At 35.3% G+C, this 21,004-nt stretch overlaps 1 protein-coding gene across 4 annotated transcripts in view; it reads left to right on the top strand.

Moving 5' to 3' along the window:
- The window catches only part of CEP350 (centrosomal protein 350), a 160,546-nt gene that overhangs the window by 53,247 nt on the left and 86,295 nt on the right, over nt 1–21,004 (top strand). For all 4 annotated transcript variants that reach the window (XM_070384846.1, XM_070384847.1, XM_070384848.1 and 1 more), the window contains 6 exons: nt 515–1,173; nt 1,950–2,071; nt 5,007–6,067; nt 7,789–7,939; nt 10,299–10,468; nt 19,598–19,784. In XM_070384846.1, coding sequence (XP_070240947.1) covers nt 515–1,173; nt 1,950–2,071; nt 5,007–6,067; nt 7,789–7,939; nt 10,299–10,468; nt 19,598–19,784 — 2,350 coding nt within the window. The remainder of the gene's footprint in view (nt 1–514; nt 1,174–1,949; nt 2,072–5,006; nt 6,068–7,788; nt 7,940–10,298; nt 10,469–19,597; nt 19,785–21,004) is intronic.

Here is a 21,004-nt window from a genome sequence, read left to right as displayed (position 1 = left end):
ACATATTTTGTATTTGCTCTTTTTATCTGACTTATAAATAAACTCATACCATTGTCAGTCTAAGACTAAGCCACATCAGCAAACATTTAGTTGATAAAATGATTGTTTTTCTATATATTGAATTTTTTCCTGTTATTCATTGGAGAGTTGTGGCAGCCTGACATCAGTTTTTTAACAACTGATTGAGGGTTTGGGGAGAGAGATAAATAGTAACATTAAATATGCATATGGGAGAGAACTGTATCTCTCTATTAATAGTTGATATCGATAATTATTAATAGTTAGATATTCACATAAATAGCAAGATTGTCCTTATTTCAGAAATATTAAAAGATGCACTAAAAAAATGCTGTGGAAGTACAGTTTCTATGGAGTATCAGAATTGTTCTCTGTTTTTCTTTTCTTATGTTCTTTATAAGACTTTTTAAGATATTTGAGTTAAAGTGAAATTTCCTAATTTTCTCCTTAATGCAGTAAATCTTAGAAATGAATATAGAATTTTCATACTTTGCAGGGGGCCATATTGGAAGAGCAGAGTCGGATCCTAGATTGGATGTTTCACATAGACATCGTCCACGAAACTCAGAACGTTCAAGAAGTAGAGCTCGGTCAGAAAATAATGTAAAGAAATTAGTTCCATCTCTTCCAGATAATAAACAGGAGGAAAATGCTGCCTTAAATAAGGACTTTTTACCTGTTGAAATTCGTGGAATTCTTGATGACCTCCAGTTGGATTCAGCAGCTCAGACTGCAAGACAAGAGACAGGAGAGTTACAGAATCAGAAGTCATCAGCATCCATACAAGCTCCTAGAAGTCATAGCCCAATAAAAAGAAAACCTGACAAAATAACAGCTAACGAAGATCCCCCTGTTATTTCTAAAAAGCGTCACTATGATACAGATGAGGTACGACAGTACATTGTTAGACAGCAGGAAGAAAGGAAGAGGAAACAGAATGAGGAGAAGAAGGCCCAAAAGGAGGCCACTGAGCAGAAGAACAAACGATTACAGGAGCTCTACCGGAAACAGAAAGAAGCCTTTACTAAAGTGAAAAATGTGCCTCCTTCTGAGCCATCAGCAACTAGGCGACTGCAAGAAACTTACTCCAAATTGCTTCTAGAAAAGTCATTGCTTGAAGAGCCAACTCATCAACATATTATGCAGGAAACACAGGTAATGGTACTGACATAGAAAGGGAGGTAATTCATGGTTAGGAAAAACTTGCTTGCTGTAATATTTAAAAATTACTCACCATTCCTAATATTCAGACATATGTTCAGACAGTATTGATAATAATGATGGCCTTTCATGAAGTTTATTCTATATGCAGAGTAATTTTATAAATACAATTGAAAACAAGTGCTCAGTTAGTTTCCTAGAGTGATTGTTGATCTGTCTCATTTCTGGTTAGTTATATTCTTGCCTAGTTTTTGTTGTATTACTGAGCAAAGTTAGACTGTGTTAATAATGAAAAACCTAGTTTTGTTATCTGTGCTGAAATGAGAGAATATTCTATTATAGTATGCTAATTTTATGAGTATTGATTTTGTTTTTAAGGATAATAAAAATAACATCTGAGTCTATGCTGTGTGCCACTTACCATTTTAAAAGCTTTACAGGTTTGAGTTTCAGTAAACACAACTCTGAGAAGGGGAAGTACTGCTAGCATTTCCACTGATTAGGTGAAAAAGAGAATTAGAAGGAGTATTATTTCCTCCAAAGTACACAATGAATTAATTGTAGGTGCCCTTGTTGGATTTCAGGTGTAATTTTTGCTGTTAACCGTAATGGTTGGTTTTAAGACAAACTAATTTAAATTGGTTTTATTTGGGAGGAAAACAGCTCCGGCATTTCATGATCTTTGTAAAGCTGAAGTGACTTAATATTTGTCTTATGTATAAATGTGTCTTTATTATGGGAGTCAGATAAAAATACCCTTTTTTTTACAGACCAGACCAGGGTATCAGCCATCTGGAGAATCTGACAAAGAGAACAAAGTGCAAGAACGTCCCCCAAGCGCATCTTCCAGTAGTGACATGTCTCTGTCAGAACCTCCACAGCCTCTTGCCAGGTATAAAGGGGAGAATGACAGATGCTTAAGGTTCTTTCTTTCTGTGATTTTTACTATAGTGGTCTATGCCCAGTGAATTTTGTTCATTGACCTTCTGTGAGAACAAGAGGTTTATCTAGAAATTGGTTAATATCTTCTAATGGACACTTAAGCATGGTTATACATCTGTACTTGGTGCATGCCCTATTTTGCTGTTTAGTTTCTTCCCTGTTCTTTAATATTTGGTGTAAATAGCAGTTCCTCTTGGGGATCACCTTCAGTTGGAAGTACTCTTGCTTTCTCTGACCTCAACACATGAAAAAAGTTTGTTGGATAAGTGAATCACAGTGGAATTAATATTTTTAAGTATTTGTGTTAAATATTTTTGAAAAGGTGTTTCTTTATTTATTATTACTCAAAATTTCTTCATATAACTCCTGCATCAACATATCTTACCTCTCAAAAGCTGTATTTGGATACACATATGAACAAATGAACAAGGACTAAGAGGGGATTTGATTTGAATTCAGATTGGTGACTGAGGGCTATTTTACCTTAAATTAAGAAAAAGGTTTTTTTTTCCCCCTTGGGCTGTATTGTTTGCAGTAAACAAACAAACCTATTTGTCCATGAAAGTTAAGGTGATCTTCAGACTGCATGATTATAAATTATGCTTTGAAATAATCATTTTTGGAAGAGAAAGATTTTAAAATTCTCTTTTGGGAATGCACAAATAAAAATCAAGTCACTGGTTTGGGGTTAATGTACATATGACCCTCTCACCCCTTGCTGACCCCCATGAGCACCCTCCACCAAGAAAGTAATAAGTTTGATAAAAATAGCTAACATTTATTGTTTGTTACATTTCGGACACTGATCTAAGTACTTTGCATTTAACCCTTGTAAATTCTTTGAGTTCTCTCAGTTGTTGTTGTTCAGTTGCTACGTTGTGTCCAACTCTTTGTGACCCTGTGGACTATAGCATGCCAGGCTTCCCTGTCTTTCACTATCTCCTGGAGTTTGCTCAGACTCAGGTGCATTGAGTCTCTTGGTTTCTTTGTGCTTAAAAGCACAGCATTTCTTTTCCTTTCCCTTCTTGTTCCACCATTCTGCATTGAAAGTGAAGGTTGCTCAGTTATATCTGACTCTTGTGACCCCATGGACTATACAGTCCATGGAATTCTCCAGGCCAGAATACTGGAGTGGGTAGCTGTTCCCTTCTCCAGGGGATCTTCCCAACCCAGGGATGGAACCCAGATCTCCAACATGGCAGGCAGATTCTTTACCAGCTGAGCCACCAGAAAAGCATACCCTATTGAACTTTTATTATAAGTGAAGTTGCTCAGTCATGTCCAACTCTGTGACCCTGTGGGCTGTAGCCTGCCAGGCTTCTCCATCCATGGGATTTTCCAGGCAAGAATACTGGAGTGGATTACCATGTCCTTCTCCAGAGGATCTTCCTGACCCAGGGATTGAACCCTGGTCTCCGCATTGCAGGCAGACTCTACTGTCTGAGCCACCAGGGAATTTCATTGAACTTTATATATTTTCGTATTAGTACTTAATGGCATCGTGTTTAGCTGTTTATTAGTCTGTCACCCCTGTTAATTCTTTTGAAACTGAAGGATTAGGTCTTAATTGATCAAGTTTATTTCCTTTTTTGTGTATGGCTGTTCTTCTACCCTTAAAATTAGCATTCTAAACACTTGAATATAAAGATCACAGATTTTTACTCAGCAGTACCTTTTTATTTGTAACTTGCTTTGTATTTCCATTACTACCATTACTAGTTTAGTTTGGGCACTAATAACTTCACACTTGCATACGTAATAGTCTATATTCTGTGGCATAGAATCCATTCACTAGTCTTCCTTTACTCTGCTTTCATAGCAGTCCTTTAATATGAAAGACTGCTACAACATAACCTTCAACCAAACTGTGCATGACATGCTTTTCATTTCCTTTCCCTGGTTACTCTCTTCCAGATGGTTTTTTTTTTTTTAACTTAATTGGTAGGACTTCATATTTATTCATATTTGATTGGTCTGAGGTTGCAGCCTGTCTAAATACCTTTGAGTCATAATTTGATTATATGTTGGGTTAACCATGCCTCCTAGCTTTCTGTCATCTACAGATTTGATAAGCACACCTTCATGTCATCATCCAAAAATAATGGACAAGGCCAAAGACGAAACCTCATTTTTTTTCCTCCCCTAAAGATCTTCTTAATGGTTAACACTAGCCTTTAATCTTTGTGTATGGTATTCCTTAATATACAGGGAGGTATCCATAGTCTGGAAACATAAGTGAATTATATAATGTCATCTAGGACATCTTTGTTCTGTTTCTAGCCTCTGTGGATGGACTATCAGTTATTTCTGAGAACTAGTTTGTATTCATCTCATTTCTTTAGAATGCACAATGTTAAAACCTAACTGTTTGATGCTTACTAAATATACGTTGATTAGAGTAATATTATGCCTATAATCTTAAGCATTTCTCTTTTATGAAACATTATTTTTAAAGGGAAAGGTAGAGCCAATGTTGTGAAAAATTTTGTCCATAGAGTTTTAAGGGTTATAAGGCCTTCTCTTTAAGTTTTAAAAATATGACTTAGTTTAAAAAAAATGTCATAGTGAAGAAAGCTGTTTACAAAACAATATGTATGATAAAATCTCATTTTTGTGAAAGTAACACCACCAAACACAACATACATGTAGAAAAGGGTTTGGAAAGATATAATTCTAAGTGAACTAGTGATAGCCTTTCTCTCATTGGTTAGCTATGAGTGATCTTTATCCTTTTCATCCTTTGTTGTTGTTGTCCTCATTTTTTTTTTTTTTTTTTGCAGTGGCTACACATTATTCTTATAATCAGCAAATGCAAAACTTTAAAAAAGAAAAGGATGGCTTAATTATGAGGTCCTGTGTTAACATATTGTAACTTTCATTTCCAGAAAGGACCTGATGGATCCTTCATGGATGCAGCCTGACAGACTAAGTCCACGACTCCACCATCCTCAACCACAGCCTCTTGTTGGGACAGCTGGAAGTTTACTTTCCCATCTCTTGAATCTAGAGCATGTAGGAATTTTGCATAAGGATTTAGAATCCATTTTACCAACGAGGAAGAATCATAATATGGCTTCGGGGCCGTTAACTTTTACACCTCAACCATATCTGACCTCACCAACTGCTCATCCAGATGCCTTGTTAAAATCTAGTGCTAGCCAATATAAAAGTAAACTGGATCGTATTGAAGCCTTGAAAGCAACAGCTGCTTCTTTATCCAGCAGGATTGAAAGTGAAGCCAGAAAATTAGCTGGGGCTAGCATTAACTATGGGTCAGTATGGAACACTGAGTGTGATGTGCAGCGAACACCACAAGAAGATGGACATTGGACCAAGGCTATAAGTCCACCTGTGAAAGAGGATGCAGAAGATGTTTTCTCTGCTCGAATTCAAAAGATGCTGGGAACCTGTGTATCTCATGCAACTTTTGATGATGATCTTCCTGGTGTAGGCAACCTCAGTGAATTTAAAAAGCTTCCTGAGATGATAAGACCTCATAGTGCCATATCAAACCTCAGAATGAGATCTCCTGGACCCAAACCAGAAGGGCTGCTAGCGCAGTTGTGTAAGAGGCAGACCGACTCTTCTGGCTCTGATATGCAAGTTTGTTCTCAAGACAAAGCCAAGATGTCTCTTGGTTCCAGCATAGATTCCGTCAGTGAAGGGCCTCTTCTTAGTGAGGGCAGTCTCTCTGAAGAAGAAGGACATCGAGATGAACAATCCCCTTTGAAGTTAACAGAGATCTTGAAAGAAAAGGAATTTTGTGCTGGAGAAAGAAATGCTTATGAACCCATCAAAGAGTTTCAGAAGGAAGCTGAAAAATTCTTACCACTCTTTGGGCCTATAGGTGGTACACAAACCAAAGGACCATGGGAAGAATTGGCAAAGGGAAGTCCACATAGTGTCATTAATATTTTTACAAAATCATATAAGTTATATGGAAAAGGTGAGAAAAATAGTAACCCTTGTAATATTTGTATGTTATCTTGCTGCTGTTACTGCTGCTAAGTCGCTTCAGTCGTGTCCGACTCTGTGTGACCTCATAGATGGCAGCCCACCAGGCTCCCCCGTCTCTGGGATTCTCCAGGCAAGAACACTGGAGTGGGTTGCCATTTCCTCCAATGCATGAAAGTGAAAAGTGAAAGTGAAGTTGTATCCAACTCGTAGCGACCCCATGGACTGCAGCCTACCAGGCTTCTCCGTCCATGGGATTTTCCAGGCAAGAGTACTGGAGTGGGGTGCCGTTTCCTTCTCCAGTATGTTATCTTAGGATAAATTATTTTGCAATCCTGTACAAGATAATACTTAACTACAGATTTTCATCATTCATTATAAGGGTAGTAGAGATATATCATTGTCTAAATTAATCTCAATTATCTGCAAGCTTCAACTAGAGTATTGTAATTTAATCTTTAAAATTTTATTTTTTAGCTGTTGTGATTAAAACAGTAGTTGATTGATGGTTATGGAAATTTTGGTCTGATTCAGAGAAATTCTTAGATGATGTTCAAGATTGGTATATTATCAAGTGTATACTTGGGTTACTCTGGCCAGAGTTATATATTTAGATAGAAAATATATGTATTTCTTAAAATGGTGATTTGTGTGTGACTCATAACAAATAGATCTTTGGGACTATAATGGTCAAGAATTGAGAGGGGCAGCTGTAGTAACATTTCTAATATGGAAGCAAATTTGTTATTGTTTGTCTAAACGAATGCTAAAAACAGACTTTGAACAGTAATGTAGCTGTATATTTGGGTCCTAAAATAATAACTTTTAAGGTACCCTTGTGATCCCTGAGATCCTGCAATGCAGCATTTCCTTTTGTGTGGCAGACTCAATTCCTTCAAGTTCCTTTCTTTGTCCTTCCTACCATAGGTGGATTCTACCCATCTTATGCTAATATCACCTTAGAATTCCCAGGTTGGAGAGTGAGTGAGGCTGAACCTGAAATAGGCTATGGATACTGGGGTTTTTTTTTTTTTTCATTTCCATTCTATATAGTGAACGATTTATCTGACAGATGAATTGATTTCATCTTTTCATCTTATGCTTAATTGGGTTTCCCATTACATTTGACTAGAATTCATAGTTAGCTATTTCATTTGATCTTGTGCAGACCTATATGTGCCTGTTTATCTCTTTTGTTTAACACTTATTTCTATAAGTGGTCATTTTCAAGTTCTTTGAATATTAAAGTTCTTTTGATTAAAGCAAAGTGCTTGTAAATCAACCCCCTCAATTTTTTTTCCACAAGAAGGTTGGATTTGTTTTTAAATCCTTCTATTAGATTTTCATTAAGATATTATAGTTATACTGAAATATTTAGAGTTGAGATGTTATCTGGGATTTGTTTCAAAGTAATATTTGAGGAGAATTACAGATGGAGGGAGTATGAAGTTTGTGTTGCTATTTGTTAAAGCTGGATAATGGATGCATTAGTTTCATTATATGACTCTCTACTGTCATATATGTTTGAAAATTTCCCAAATAAAAAGTTAAAAATGTATTATCAGATATAAAGATAACTTGAAAAGAAGAGCTAATAAAAGAAAACTAAAATATTCCTAAATCCATGTTGTTAATCCCCAGGTTGTGGAATGCTTTGCTTGTAGTTTTTTAAATTTTTATTTTAAAACACATTTCAATTACTACTTTTGACAGAATTTGAAGACAGGTTGGAAAGAGGAACATCAGCATCACGGCCTTTGAATGCCATCACAACCCCTTTAAGCAGCATTTCCTATGAAGATGATTTTGTCTCCTCTGCAGGGAGTGGGACTTTGACAGAAAGAAAGTCAGCTCTTGAACCCAAGTAAGACTGTGTTAACAGTATGGAATAAAATCTGAAGAGTGAGACAAATGTACAAAAGAGAACTGAGGTCTGGATATAAGTCAGATTTTGCTTGTTTGAAGATCATGTAGAAGCTGCATAGCCTAGTAGTTATTAAGAGCATGGGCTCTGGATCCAGACCACGTGGGTTTAAATACTGACTACTAGTTTGTCTTTGGGCATGTTGTTTATCTCCCTGTGCCTCAGTTTTCTTCTCTGTTTAAGTGTTATGAATGTTCAGTGAAATACAAAGTACTTGGAATGAGTCTGGCACATAATAAACAAAATATAGATTGTTAAATCAATCTGTGAATCCCCGGTCGAGGTTAGTATTGGGAAAATTATCCCATGGTGTGTTAATGTGAGATGATTAAGAAATGGTTTTCTATAACGGAGTTGAAGATGACTAGCTAAACACTTGGCTCCATGATCCTATTCAGTTCAGTCACTCAGTAATGTCTGACTCTTTGCGACCCCATGGACTGCAGCATGCCAGGCTTCCCTGTCCATCATCAACTCCCAGAGTTAACTCAAATTCATGTCCATTGAGTCGGCGATGCCATCCAACCCACCTCATCCTCTGTCATTTCCTTCTCCTCCCACCTTCAATCTTTCCTAGCATCAGGGTCTTTTCAGATGAGTCATTTCTTCACATCATGTGGCCAAAGGATTGGAGTTTCAGCTTCAACTTCAGTCCTTCCAATGAATATTCAGGACTGATTTCCTTTAGGATGGACTGGTTTCATCTCCTTGCAGTCCAAGGGACTCTCAAGAGTCTTCTCCAGCACTACATGATCCTAAGTAATCAGTAAATTTTTTTATAATTGGAATAGCATCAAAAACTTTGCAAATCTTTGAATAGTAGCGATATTATAATGTTAATATTTATTGAGCAGTTAATGTACAAGGGACTTCCCTGGTGGCTCAGTCAGTAAAGAATCTGCCTGTAATGCGGGAGACCAGGGTTTGACCCCTGGATGGGGAAGATCCCCTGGAGAAGGAAATGACAACCCACTCCAGTATTCTTGCCTGGAGAATCCCATGGTCAGAGGAGCCTGGTGGGCTACAGTCCATTGGGTCATAAAGAGTTGGACACAACTGAACAACTGACACTTTCACTTTAATGTGTTAAGTTACTAAGAGGACTGATTGGGCTTTCCCTGTATGAACTCATTCTTCTAGTAGCCTGATATGATAAATATTTTGTTACTATTCATACTTGAGAGAGGAAACTGAAGTCCTAAGGTTGTTACTTGTACAGTGTCATATAGTATGTGAATCATATTTCGCCAGAGAATTTCCTCCCTAAATTTTGTTACCATATAAAATAATCTGTAGTCACTCACATGCAGTATAATTTTCTTCACACATTACAAATTGTAATGCACATAAAATTATTGGATGATCTTTTAAAAATTAGTTATATCCTCATATATATGAAATCTAGAAAGATAGTAATGATGATCCTACATGCAGGGCAGCAAAGGACACACAGACATAAAGAACAGACTTTTGGACAAAGTGGGAGAAGGGGAGAGTGGGATGATTTGAGAGAATAGCATTGAAACATATACCTACCGTATGTAAAATAAATAGCCCGTGGGAGTTCAGTGTATGATGCAGAGAACCCAAAGCCGGTGCTCGTGACAGCCTAGAGGGGTGGGATGGGGAGGAAAGTAGAAGGAGGGATTCAAGAGGGAGGGAACACGTGTGTCTCTAATGCCTGTTGCTGTTGATATATAGCAAAAACCATCACATTATTATAAAGTAATTATCCTGTAAAAAATTTAATCAAAAAATTAGTTATATATAGCTGGATTAATGAAAATAAGTATTATTAAGATTATAGCAGAAGTGTAGTTTTAAATTTTGAACTTCAAAGAAAAGGTTTATTTTTTAATCAAGATGTGTAAGGATTTAATTGTGGTAATGTTTAGTATCACCAATCAATATGATTTATTATATTTTATTTCTGAGTTGGAGTAGAACATATTATTCCCTATAAGATTGTTAGAAGGAAAATAATAAATTATACATTTGAATAGAAATTGAGCTCACATTTTTCAGTATCCAGCATTATATTTTTTTCTTTTATGTGTCCGAATTACCCATTTTTATTGGTTTCACTTCAGTAAAAAACTGCCTAAGACTTTTCTCAGTAATAAATTGATCCATAGGGAATAATGCAGGCTTCTGGTACTGACAAAACAAGACAAGTGGAAAGCATCTTTGATTATAGTTATATTCTCTTTGTGACTAAATAGATTTTAAAATATCTATAGTTTTAGCTGTGAGTTGAAACTTTTTTTTTCTTTAACCACTGTTACTTATTCTTTGACAGTATTGGGGGTCACAGTTTAGGCATTCAGGAGGATCATTCTAGCAGAAAGTCTGCCTATGATCTCTCCTCTGTGGATGTTACTTCCCAGCACTCATCAGGGGCCCAGTCTGCTGCATCGTCTCCTTCTTCTTCTTCTAAAGGGAAGAAAGGAAAAAAAGAAAAGATAGAATGTAAGTGGAATCTGTGTGATGATCTTTTTCTCTTTACCAGTGGCTTTGTGACTGATCTAAAGTTAACAATTTGATTTCATAAGTTAGATAACTTCATTATGATAATAGTATAATTGACTTTCATACTTACTTATCATTACAATAATACCTTTTGATATATAGCATTATAAATCTTTTGCTTACTATGAAAGGAATACATTAACAATGGTAAAATATTAAAAGTTGTAGAAAAACAACTGTACAACAATTATAAACCACTGTTGATTCTTCTCCTCAGAGATAACTACTATTGATGTTTTTGGTGCCTGTTTTTCCAATATGTACATAAAACCAGGCACACTCCCACATGCATTTTAATGAAATAATATTTTGCAGCTGCTTTTTAAAAACTTTGTATCCTGTATGTTTCTGAGTGTTGTTAAATATAATGGTCAAATTTCTGTATCTACAAAGGGAAGATGATAATAAATGCTTTCTATGGTAATTTTGAAGCCTACATATATAATATGTACATCTCAGTACTTGCCACAGTAGCTGGCCCTTTGGCATTCTTGACTAATTGAGAATACCTTTCAGTCCCCTCAGTTCTACTGGCTATAATTTGCTCAGTAGGCCTAATGATGAGAAGATAACAGTCATTAGGCAAAGGCCTCTTAGATTCACAGGATGGTCTCTAGGGAATGATTTTGCTTCCACAATTATTTTTTCTAATAGTAAAAAATTGCTTGTTGAGTTAAAAAAAAAAAGACTGGGGAGGACAAATGTATAAATATAGAAAGCTATTTAAAAATGAAAAATCATCTGTATTCCCTCCACCTAGAGATAACCAATGTTAATGTCTTTTTAGATTTTATTTTACTGTGATAAAATATACATAATGTAAACTTATCATTTTAACCATTTTCAAGTGTTGAATTCAGTACTGTTAATAAGCATGTTCATTGTGTTCCACAACCATCATCATTACCCAACTCCAGAACTTTTTCATCCTGCCATGCTGAAACTTGGAACCCATTAAACAGTAATTTCCCTTCCCTGAGCTGCTGCTAACCACTGTTCTACTTTCTGTTGCTAAATTTGACTACTCTAGGTACTTCATATAAGTGGCATCGTCCAATATTCTTTTTGTGTCTGGCTTATTTCATTTAGCATAGCATCTTCAGATTTCATCCACATTGTTGCATGTATCAGAATGTCCTCCCTTTTTAAGGCTGAATAATATCCCATTATATGGATATACCACATTTTGTGTATTCTTTGATCAGTTTATGGGTATCTTGGTTGTTTCATCATTTTAGCTATTGTGAGTAATATGGACATGAACATTGGTGTACAAATACTGTTTGAGTCCCTACTTCCAGTTCTTTTGTGTATATATCCAACTGTAGACTTGCTGGATAAAAAGTCATTTCTATATTTTAGCTATAACATTTTACATTCTCACCAGTAATGTACAAGGGTTCCAGTTTCTCCACACATATACTAACGCTTGTTTTGTAGTTTTTGTTTTTTTAAGAATAGATATCTCAATGCATGTGAAATGTTAACATTTTTAGTGAGAATACTTCTAGACAGTTAGTAGGCATATGTAAATAGAAAATGTTACATGTATGAGATCACATTTTATGTGATTTTTTTTTTTCCTGTCAATGGGTTACAGAAACCTTTCTCTGTTAGTAAATATGGTTAACCCTTTTTAAGGGCTTCCTTGTTTGTTGTTTAGTCACTAAGTCTGAATCTTTTTGCAACACCATGGACTGTAGCCCACCAGGCTCCTCTGTCCATGGGATTTCCCAGGCAGGAATACTGTAGTGGGTTGCCGTTTCTTTCTCTAGGGGATCTTCCAAACACAGAGAGCAAACCCGCATCTCCTGCATTGCAGACCGATTCTTTACCACTGTGCCACCCGGGAAGCCCAGTGGCTACCTAGTGTTCTGTTGTTTGAATGTATTGTAATTTGTTATCCAGTTCCCCATTGCTGGACATTTAGATTCTTTCTTTTCTGTAATAAACACTGCTGCATTTTCTATAATAAACACTGTAAGGCATTGAATAGCCTTACAAATGCATCTTTACACATTGATCTGGTTCTTTTAAGAGAAAATCCTAGAAGGAAGATAATGGACAATGAGTATAACTTGCTTAAAATTTGGATACATTTTGCTGAATAGCTCTTCAGAAAGCTAGTGCCACTTTATACTTCCAATGTGAGACTGCTAGGAGAGATTTTTTTCTTTTAATTTTAATTTTTTTATTGAACGATAATTGCTTTACAGAATTTTGATGTTTTCTGTCAGATCTCAACATGAATCAGCCATAGGTATGCATATATCCCCTCCCTTTTGAATCTCCTTCTCATCTCCCTCCCCATCCCACACCTCTAGGTTGATATAGAGTCCTTGTTTGAGTTTCCTGAGCCATACAGCAAATTCCTGTTGTCTGTCTGACAGTTTTACATATGATAATGTAAATTTCCATGTTACTCTTTCCTCCCCTCTCCTCCCCTCACCCCATGTCCATAAGTCTATTTTCTATATCTGTTTCTCCATTGCTGCCCTGTATATAAATTCTTACAGTAACATTTTTTTAGATTCTGTATATGTGTATTAGAATAGATATTTATCTTTCTCTTTCTGACTCACTTCACTCTGTATAATAGGTTCTAGGTTCATCCACCTCATCAGAACTGACTCAAATGTGTTCCTTTTTTATGGCTGAGTAATATTCCATTGTGTGTATGTACCACAACTTCTTTATCCATTCATCTGTCGATGGACATCTAGGTTGCTTCCATGTTCTAGTTATTGTAAATAGTGCTGCAAGAAACTGGGATACATGTGTCTTTTTCAGTTTTTATTTCCTCAGGGTATATGCCTACGAGTGGGATTGCTGGGTCATATGGTGGTTTATTCCTAGTTTTTTAAGTAATCTCCATATTGTCTTCCATATTGACTGTATCAATTTATATTCCCACCAACAGTGCAAGAGTGTTCCTTTTCTCCACACCCTCTCCAGCATTTATTGTTTGTAGACTTTTTGATGAGGGCCATTCTGACCAGTGTGAGGTGATATCTCATTGTGGTTTTGATTTGCATTTCTTTAATAATGAGCGATGTTGAGCATCTTTTCATGTGTTTGTTAGCCATCTTTATGTCTTCTTTGAAGAAATGTCTGTTTAGGTCTATTCCCTACTTTTTGATTGGGTTGTTTGTTTTTCTTGCATTGAGTTGTATGAGCTGCTTGTATATTTGGGAAATTAATCCTTTATCAGTTGTTTCATTTGCTATTATTTTCTTCCATTCTGAGGGTTGTCTTATCACCTTGCTTATAGCTTCCTTTGCTGTGCAATAGCTTTTAAGTTTAATCAGGTCCCACTTGTTTACTTTGGTTTTTATTTCCATTACTCTAGGAGGTGGGTCATACAGGATCTTTTTGATTTATGTCACTGAGTGATCTGCGTATGTTTTCCTCTAAGAATTTTATAGTTTCTGGTCTTACATTTAGGTCTTTAATCCATTTTGAGTTTGTTTCTGTGTATGGTGTTAGGAAGTGTTCTAATTTTATTCTTTTACATGTAGCTGTCCCGTTTTCCCAGCACCATTTATTGAAGAGGCTGTCTTTCCCCATTGTATATTCTTACCTCCTTTGTCAAAGATAAGGTACCCATAGGTGCATGGGTTTATTTCTGGACTTTCTGTCTTGTTCCATTGGTCTATATTTCTGTTTTTGTGCCAGTACCATACTGTCTTGATGACTGTAACTTTGTAATATAATCTGAAGTCAGGAAGGTTGATTCCTCCATCTCTATTCTTCTTACTCAAGACTGCTTTGGCTATTTGGGGTTATTTGTGTTTGTATATGAGCTGTGAAATTTTTTGATCTAGTTCTGTGAAAAATGCCATTGGTAATTTGATAGGGATTGCATTGAATCTATAGGTTGTGTTTGGTAGCATAGTCATTTTCACTTTCCTACCCAGGAACATGGAATGTCTCTCCCATCTGGTTATGTCATCTTTGATTTCTTTCATCAGTTTCATACAGTTTTCTGTGTATAGTTCTTTTGTCTCCTTGAAAGTGAAAGTGAAGTCGCTCAGTCATGTCCGACTCTTTGCGACCCCATGGACTGTAGCCTACCAGGCTCCTCCCTCCATGGGATTCTCCAGGCACGAGTGGCCTTAGGTAAGTTTATTCCTAGATATTCTTTTTGTTGCAATGATGAATGGGATTGATTCCTTAATTGCTCTTTCTGTTTTTTAATTGTTAGTATATAGAAATGCAAGTGATTTCTGTATATTGATTTTGTATTCTGCAACTTTTTTTTTTTTTTTCTGCAACTTTTCTTAACCTCACTGATTAGCTCTAGTAATTTTCTGATACTATCTTTAGAGTTTTCTATGTAGGGTTTACTTCTTCTTTTCCAATCTGGATTCCTTTTATTTCTTTTTATTCTTTGATTGCTGTAGCTAGGATTTTGAGAACTATGTTGAATAATAATGGTGAAAGTGGACACCCTTGTCTTGTTCCTGACCTTAGGGGGAAAGCTTTCAGTTTTTCACTATTGAGAATAATGTTTGCTATAGGCTTATCATATATGATCTTTACTATGTTGAGGTATGTTCCTTCTATGCCCATTTTTTGAAGATTTTAGTTATAAATGGGTGCTGAATTTTGTCAAAGGCTTTTTCTGTGGCTATTGAGATTATCATATGGTTTTTGTCTTTCAGTTTAATATGGTGTATCACATTGATTGATTTGCGTATATTGAAGAATCCTTGCATCACCAGAATAGACCCAACTTGATCATGGTGTATGAGCTTTTTGATGTGTTACTGAATTCTGTTTGCTGAAATTTTGTTGAGGATTTTGGCACCTGTGTTCATCAGTGATACTTTGCTGTAGTTTTCTTTTTTTGTGTTGTCTCTGGCAAGGAGAGGTATAACTCTCTTGCACATTGGAAGTGTTCTTTAAAACAGATTAGAACATTAGACATCATTTTATCAACACTTCTCAAAGCCTGTCTTTTCTTGTGAAATACTGATTCACTGCAATAGGCCGCTTCATAGGTGTTCTGAGAACAAAAGAACTCCCATGATTGCACAAACCTGGGAAATGCTTTTAGAGTGAAACAGGCTTCTTTCTAACAGGACTTATCAATACTTTTAATATGCTGATATGGATTATTTAGGATGAGGATGAGACTATAGTGTGATATTTTTCAAATTTATTTGACCACAGAATCAGTTCTTCAGTTAGCATGTTACATACAAATTCAGCAGAATACATTTCAGGAAATGATTTTGCTCAGTTTTTTTTATTTTGCAGTTGTTATGCTTTATTATGTTAGTTTCTCACCTAAGGTTACTAACTGCTGCTGCTAAGTCGCTTCAGTCATGTCCAACTGTGTGACCCCATAGACAGCAGCCCACCAGGCTCCCCTATCCCTGAGATTCTCCAGGCAAGAACACTGGAGTGGGTTGCCATTTCCTTCTCCAATGCATGAAAGTGAAAAGTGAAAGTGAAGTCGCTTAGTCGTGTCCGACTCTTCGCAACCCTATGGACTACAGCCTACCAGGCTCCTCTGTCCACGGGATTTTCCAGGCAAGAGTACTGGAGTGGGGTACCATGGCCTTCTCTGAAGGTTACTAACTAGTTATTGGCAAAACCTAGATTCTGACTTCTAACTTATAAATCAAGTTTATGTTTTACTATAATATATTGTACAACTTAAGATATCATGATATATTAAATTATGAGCGTAAACAATATGATTCAGTGTAAGTTTTAAAAATTATAAGCTAATCCTTGATTAGGTGAAATACAGGTAATTTTTTATGGTTTTCAGTTTCCCTGATTCCTTCTCACAGTGCCTTAAGAAAACCCATATATTTTACTTACCACAGCATCAACTTAAACTTAGTATCTTATCCCAAAGTTCTAAGATGTATACATTTTGTTGCATATACTTCGATCTGGTGGTGAAAAAGAGTGCATGCTCACTCACTTCCTCAATGTTGATGAAAAGAGTAGATGAAAGTGGTAATCATAAGAAAAAAATTATGTTAATTTAACTTTAAAACATATAAATATACTTTCATTTGGAAATCTTTTAAACTAGGGGCAGATGATTTCTTTGCATATAGGTCCCTTGAATGGAGTTTAGATCTTTCTTGCATAGACCATTGTATTGTCTACGATTTCTAGTTTTTTGAAATGAACAGTTTTTAAATTGTGTATTTTAAAAAATAATATATTAAGTGAATGAATTGTTTTTATTCTATAAGAGTGCATCTTTATTATGGTAAAGTTAGAGATAACCAGTATTAACAGCTTGTTTCTAGCCTAGGGGTCATAAATAGATTTTAGATTGTAGAATCCTTTCTAATTGATGGACAGTCCTATTTGTATTTTTCTCCTCATTATGATATACTGACTAGCATATTTAATTCATTGTATACATCCTCACGTAGCTTCCTAGGATAAATTGCTATGAAGAATTCCGCTGTCAAGGGTTTGGCTGGAAAATTATTTTTATGTATTTTTTGAGTTGTCCTTAAGAAAGGATATATGATTCCTTAAAAAACTAGGAATAAAGCTACCATATGACCTAGCAATTCCACTACTGGTCATATACTGTGTGAAAACCATAAATGAAAAAGACACATGTATCCCAGTTCATTGCAGCACTATTTACAATAGCTAGAATATGGAAGTAATCTGGATGTCCATTGACAGATGAATGGATAAAGATGTGGCATACACACACACACACACACATATACATATACACACACACAATGGAATATACTCAGCCGTAAAAAAAAGAATGAATTTGAGCCAGTTCTAGTTAGGTGGTAGATTTACAGAGTGAAGTATATCAGAAAGAGAAATATCATATTATTGCACATAAATGGTATCTAGAAAAGTGATATTGATGAACCTATTTTTAGGGAAGGAATGGAGATGCAGATACTGAGAACAGACTTGTGGACACAGTGGAGGAAGGACAGTGGAACAAATAGAGAAAGTAGCATCAGCATATATACACTACCATGTGTAAAATAGATAGCTGGTGAGAAGTTGCTATATAACACAGGGATCCCAGCCAGGTGATCTGTGATGATCTAAAGGAGTAGGATGCGGGGAGGGGAGGGAAGCTCAAGAGGGAGTTGATGTATGTATAACTGTGGCTGATTTACATTGTTGTATGGCAGAAATTGTCATAATGTTGTAAAGCAGTTTTCTTCCAATTAATAAATTAAAAAACAAAGAATATATGAGTTTGCACTCCCATGAAAATGGTGTGTGAGTATTATTTCATGTGTGTGCTGAATGACAGTCAAGGTTACATTACTTCAAAAATATTTGCTAATCTGATATTGAAAAATGGCATCTCATTGATTTGCATTTCTTTGGTACTTGGGTTTAATATTTTTCACATGGTAAGACTGTTCAAGTTTTTCCTTTTCAAACCAAATTTTGATGAAAAATTGTTACTTTATTACCATCACTACAGAATAATGTAGCTTAATTTTAAAATTTATTTTCTGTGTGACAAACATAGCTAACATAAAATTTGCCATTTTAACCATTTTTAAGTGAACCATTCAGTGGCATTTAATTTATTCACACTGTTTACAACTAAGTTTCACTACTATCCACCTCCAGAACTACTTCATCCTCCTGTACTGAAACTCTCTATACCTATTAAACAGTGATTCCCTGTTCCCCCCTTTCCAGCCCCTGGCAGCCCCCATTCTATTTTCTGTCTATGTGGTTAAGTGTGTAGTTCAGTATCATTAGGTACATTCACAGTGTGCAACTGTCACCATTTCATTCATCACAGCTGTTTCATTATTCCAAACTAGAACTCTATGCCCACTAAATAATAGCTTTCATTCTCCCCTCTGCCATTGTGTTTCTATGAATTTGTCTATTCTAGGTACCTCATATAGATATGTAATGATACTATTGTTCTTTTGTGACCAAATGGCTTGTTTTATTTAGCGTAATGTTGTCAAAGTTCATGCATGTTGTAACATGTGTCAAAATGTCCTTTTTTAAGACTGAATAATATTTCATTATATGTATATGCCAGTTCTGCTTATGCAGTCATTGTTGAAGGACATTTGAGTTGCTTCTGCCTTTTGGCTATTGTGAATAATGCTGCTATGAACATGGGAGTGCAGCATAATTTGTTTTTTACTTTTCCATTGTCTTTTGATCTTTAACCATTTAAAAACCAGATTAAAAAAATTTAGCTGCCATTAAAATGTGTACACGGTTCTTTTGTGCCTTTTTTTTTTTTTTAAACATAGCGTGCATTTTTCTTTGCTGCTATTGAAGCATATCATCAAGATGAACAATGCCCTAAAGTCTGGGTTTATGTCCTATTTCTGCTGTCAACCATGATTCCTTAAGTTATTTAGCCTCATAGATCTCTAGTTACTGCATCAGCAAATTAAACATACAATACCTACTTCATAAGGTGTTTAAGAGCAATAAGGTAATGTATGTGTTCAAATTACAAAAAGCTGTTTCTTTATTCAAGTTACTATTATCTATGTAATTTAGACAATTCTATTGCTGGTAATGGAGGTTGAAATTTTTTTAATTATAAAGTTATACTTTGAATGTCATGTACAACTTTTGTTTCAACAGTCTCCTTAAGATACCCATATAAGTAAAATTATTTTGAATCAGAGAATAATTGTTCAGAGAATATGAACAGTTTTGTAAATCTGGGTGCGTAGTTCTTACCATAGAGTTTTTCAAAAGGATTATGTAGTTTAGTTGACAGTTGATAACCTTTTTCTCTCACCTCTGAGTTTTACCCTTAAAAATGTGGTGGTGGTTACTTTCTTACAGGGATAGAGTAGTACTTCATTCTTATTTAATATGCTTGTCTTTTTTCTGAACCATTTGATTTAAAAACAGTTTATTTTTTAATAGCAAGTAGATATTAATGGAAGAAATGTCACTTCCCTTATATGGAAGTAAAGAAAGAACTGCATTAAAGTCCATTTTAAGATATTCTGGTTTGTGTTTTTCATTATTTTATTGAAATCTAGGTGTTATCTCTTAGTAGCTTCTAATACTGGGAATCAGTTTTATAAGAAATTTACTTTACAGGGCTAGATTCACTCACTGGAAATATTCAGAACTCACTTGTTGATGAAGAAAAAGTACACTCTGGTTCAGAACGTGGCTCTCATCAAGGAAAGAAATCTGGGACCAGTAGCAAACTTTCTGTGAAAGATTATGAGCAGACTCTTGATACCGATAGCACTTTGGAAGAAATTTCTGGGCATTCTTTGAGGTAAAGTTATGCATATTTTATACTGGAATTTGTATTTCATTAAAGTTATAATATCATTGATGCTCAGAGAATTCACTTAGTAAATTTATGTATTTTTTATAGTTTTGTTCATAGCTCTAGTCTTTATATTATAGAATATACTCATCTCTCACCTAAACTATTATAGCTACTGCTACAGGAATTCTTTGCCTCTAGCACAATCCACTCTTCTATTCCAAACACAATTTTCACAGTTGTTTTCTTCACTCAGTCATTTGACCAAGCAACTACTCTCCTTAGAATACTCTGGAGCTCACAATTACCCGACAGATCAACACTTAGAGCTTAACTTTATTTGAAGTGTTATCACTAGGCTACCAAAGACTGTCTTACTTCCTTTGTTTATGCAATTTTTCTTCTCAACTGTATTCTTCCACTCTTTAAACATAACCACTTAGTACCCTTTTGGTATCATTGTTTATTTGTACCTCTGAACTTTTCGCTTATGCTCAACTTATTAGACAATTAGATTTTGAAATCTCTTAAATTGATTGTGTAACTTGCACACTGTAATATATTATGCACTTAGCCTATTGCTTACAAATAACTATTGCTTCATGTACAATTCCTGCTCTGTCTCCATGACTTTTATCTGCTATGCTGGTTCTGTTCTTCTGGAAATTTAAGCTCTGAGAAGGCATGGACTTATTTTTTTACTTTAAAACTATTTGCTTTTTCCAATACAGTGTTACATACAGACAATCATTGTTAGTGCTTTCATGTTGCAGATAGTGCCATATTATTAATACCATCATTCCTGTGTCTAAAGTTGAATTTTAATTTCTTTGTCAATGATTTTGGAATTCAGAAAACTTTACCTTTCCTTAAGAGATACCTGATGATTTAACTGGCAAAATTTACAAAGTTAAACATTTCTAAAACTCCAGAGCCAAATAAGTTGATAAATGCCCCATGCTATAGTCTAGACCCCCTACTTCCTCACCTATGGAATTTGACAGTGGATAAAACAATTTAAGGATTTGATACAAAGGAGTCCAGTTTTTTTAAAAAATTATTTAACTTATATTGTCTTATTTGGCTATAGACACTTTCTGTGTCCACATTCTTTTCCTTTGTTTCTTTTTTATATTTTAGAAAACTTATTAATATCATTGGAAACAGCTAGTCTAGGTAAGTCTCTGCAGAGCAAATATGAATTCATCTTGTAAATCCATATGGTG

This window comes from Bos mutus, chromosome 16 (genome assembly GCF_027580195.1).
Source record: "Bos mutus isolate GX-2022 chromosome 16, NWIPB_WYAK_1.1, whole genome shotgun sequence".
Classification (NCBI taxonomy): domain Eukaryota; kingdom Metazoa; phylum Chordata; class Mammalia; order Artiodactyla; family Bovidae; genus Bos; species Bos mutus.
This window is presented reverse-complemented; position numbering and strand designations above follow the sequence as displayed.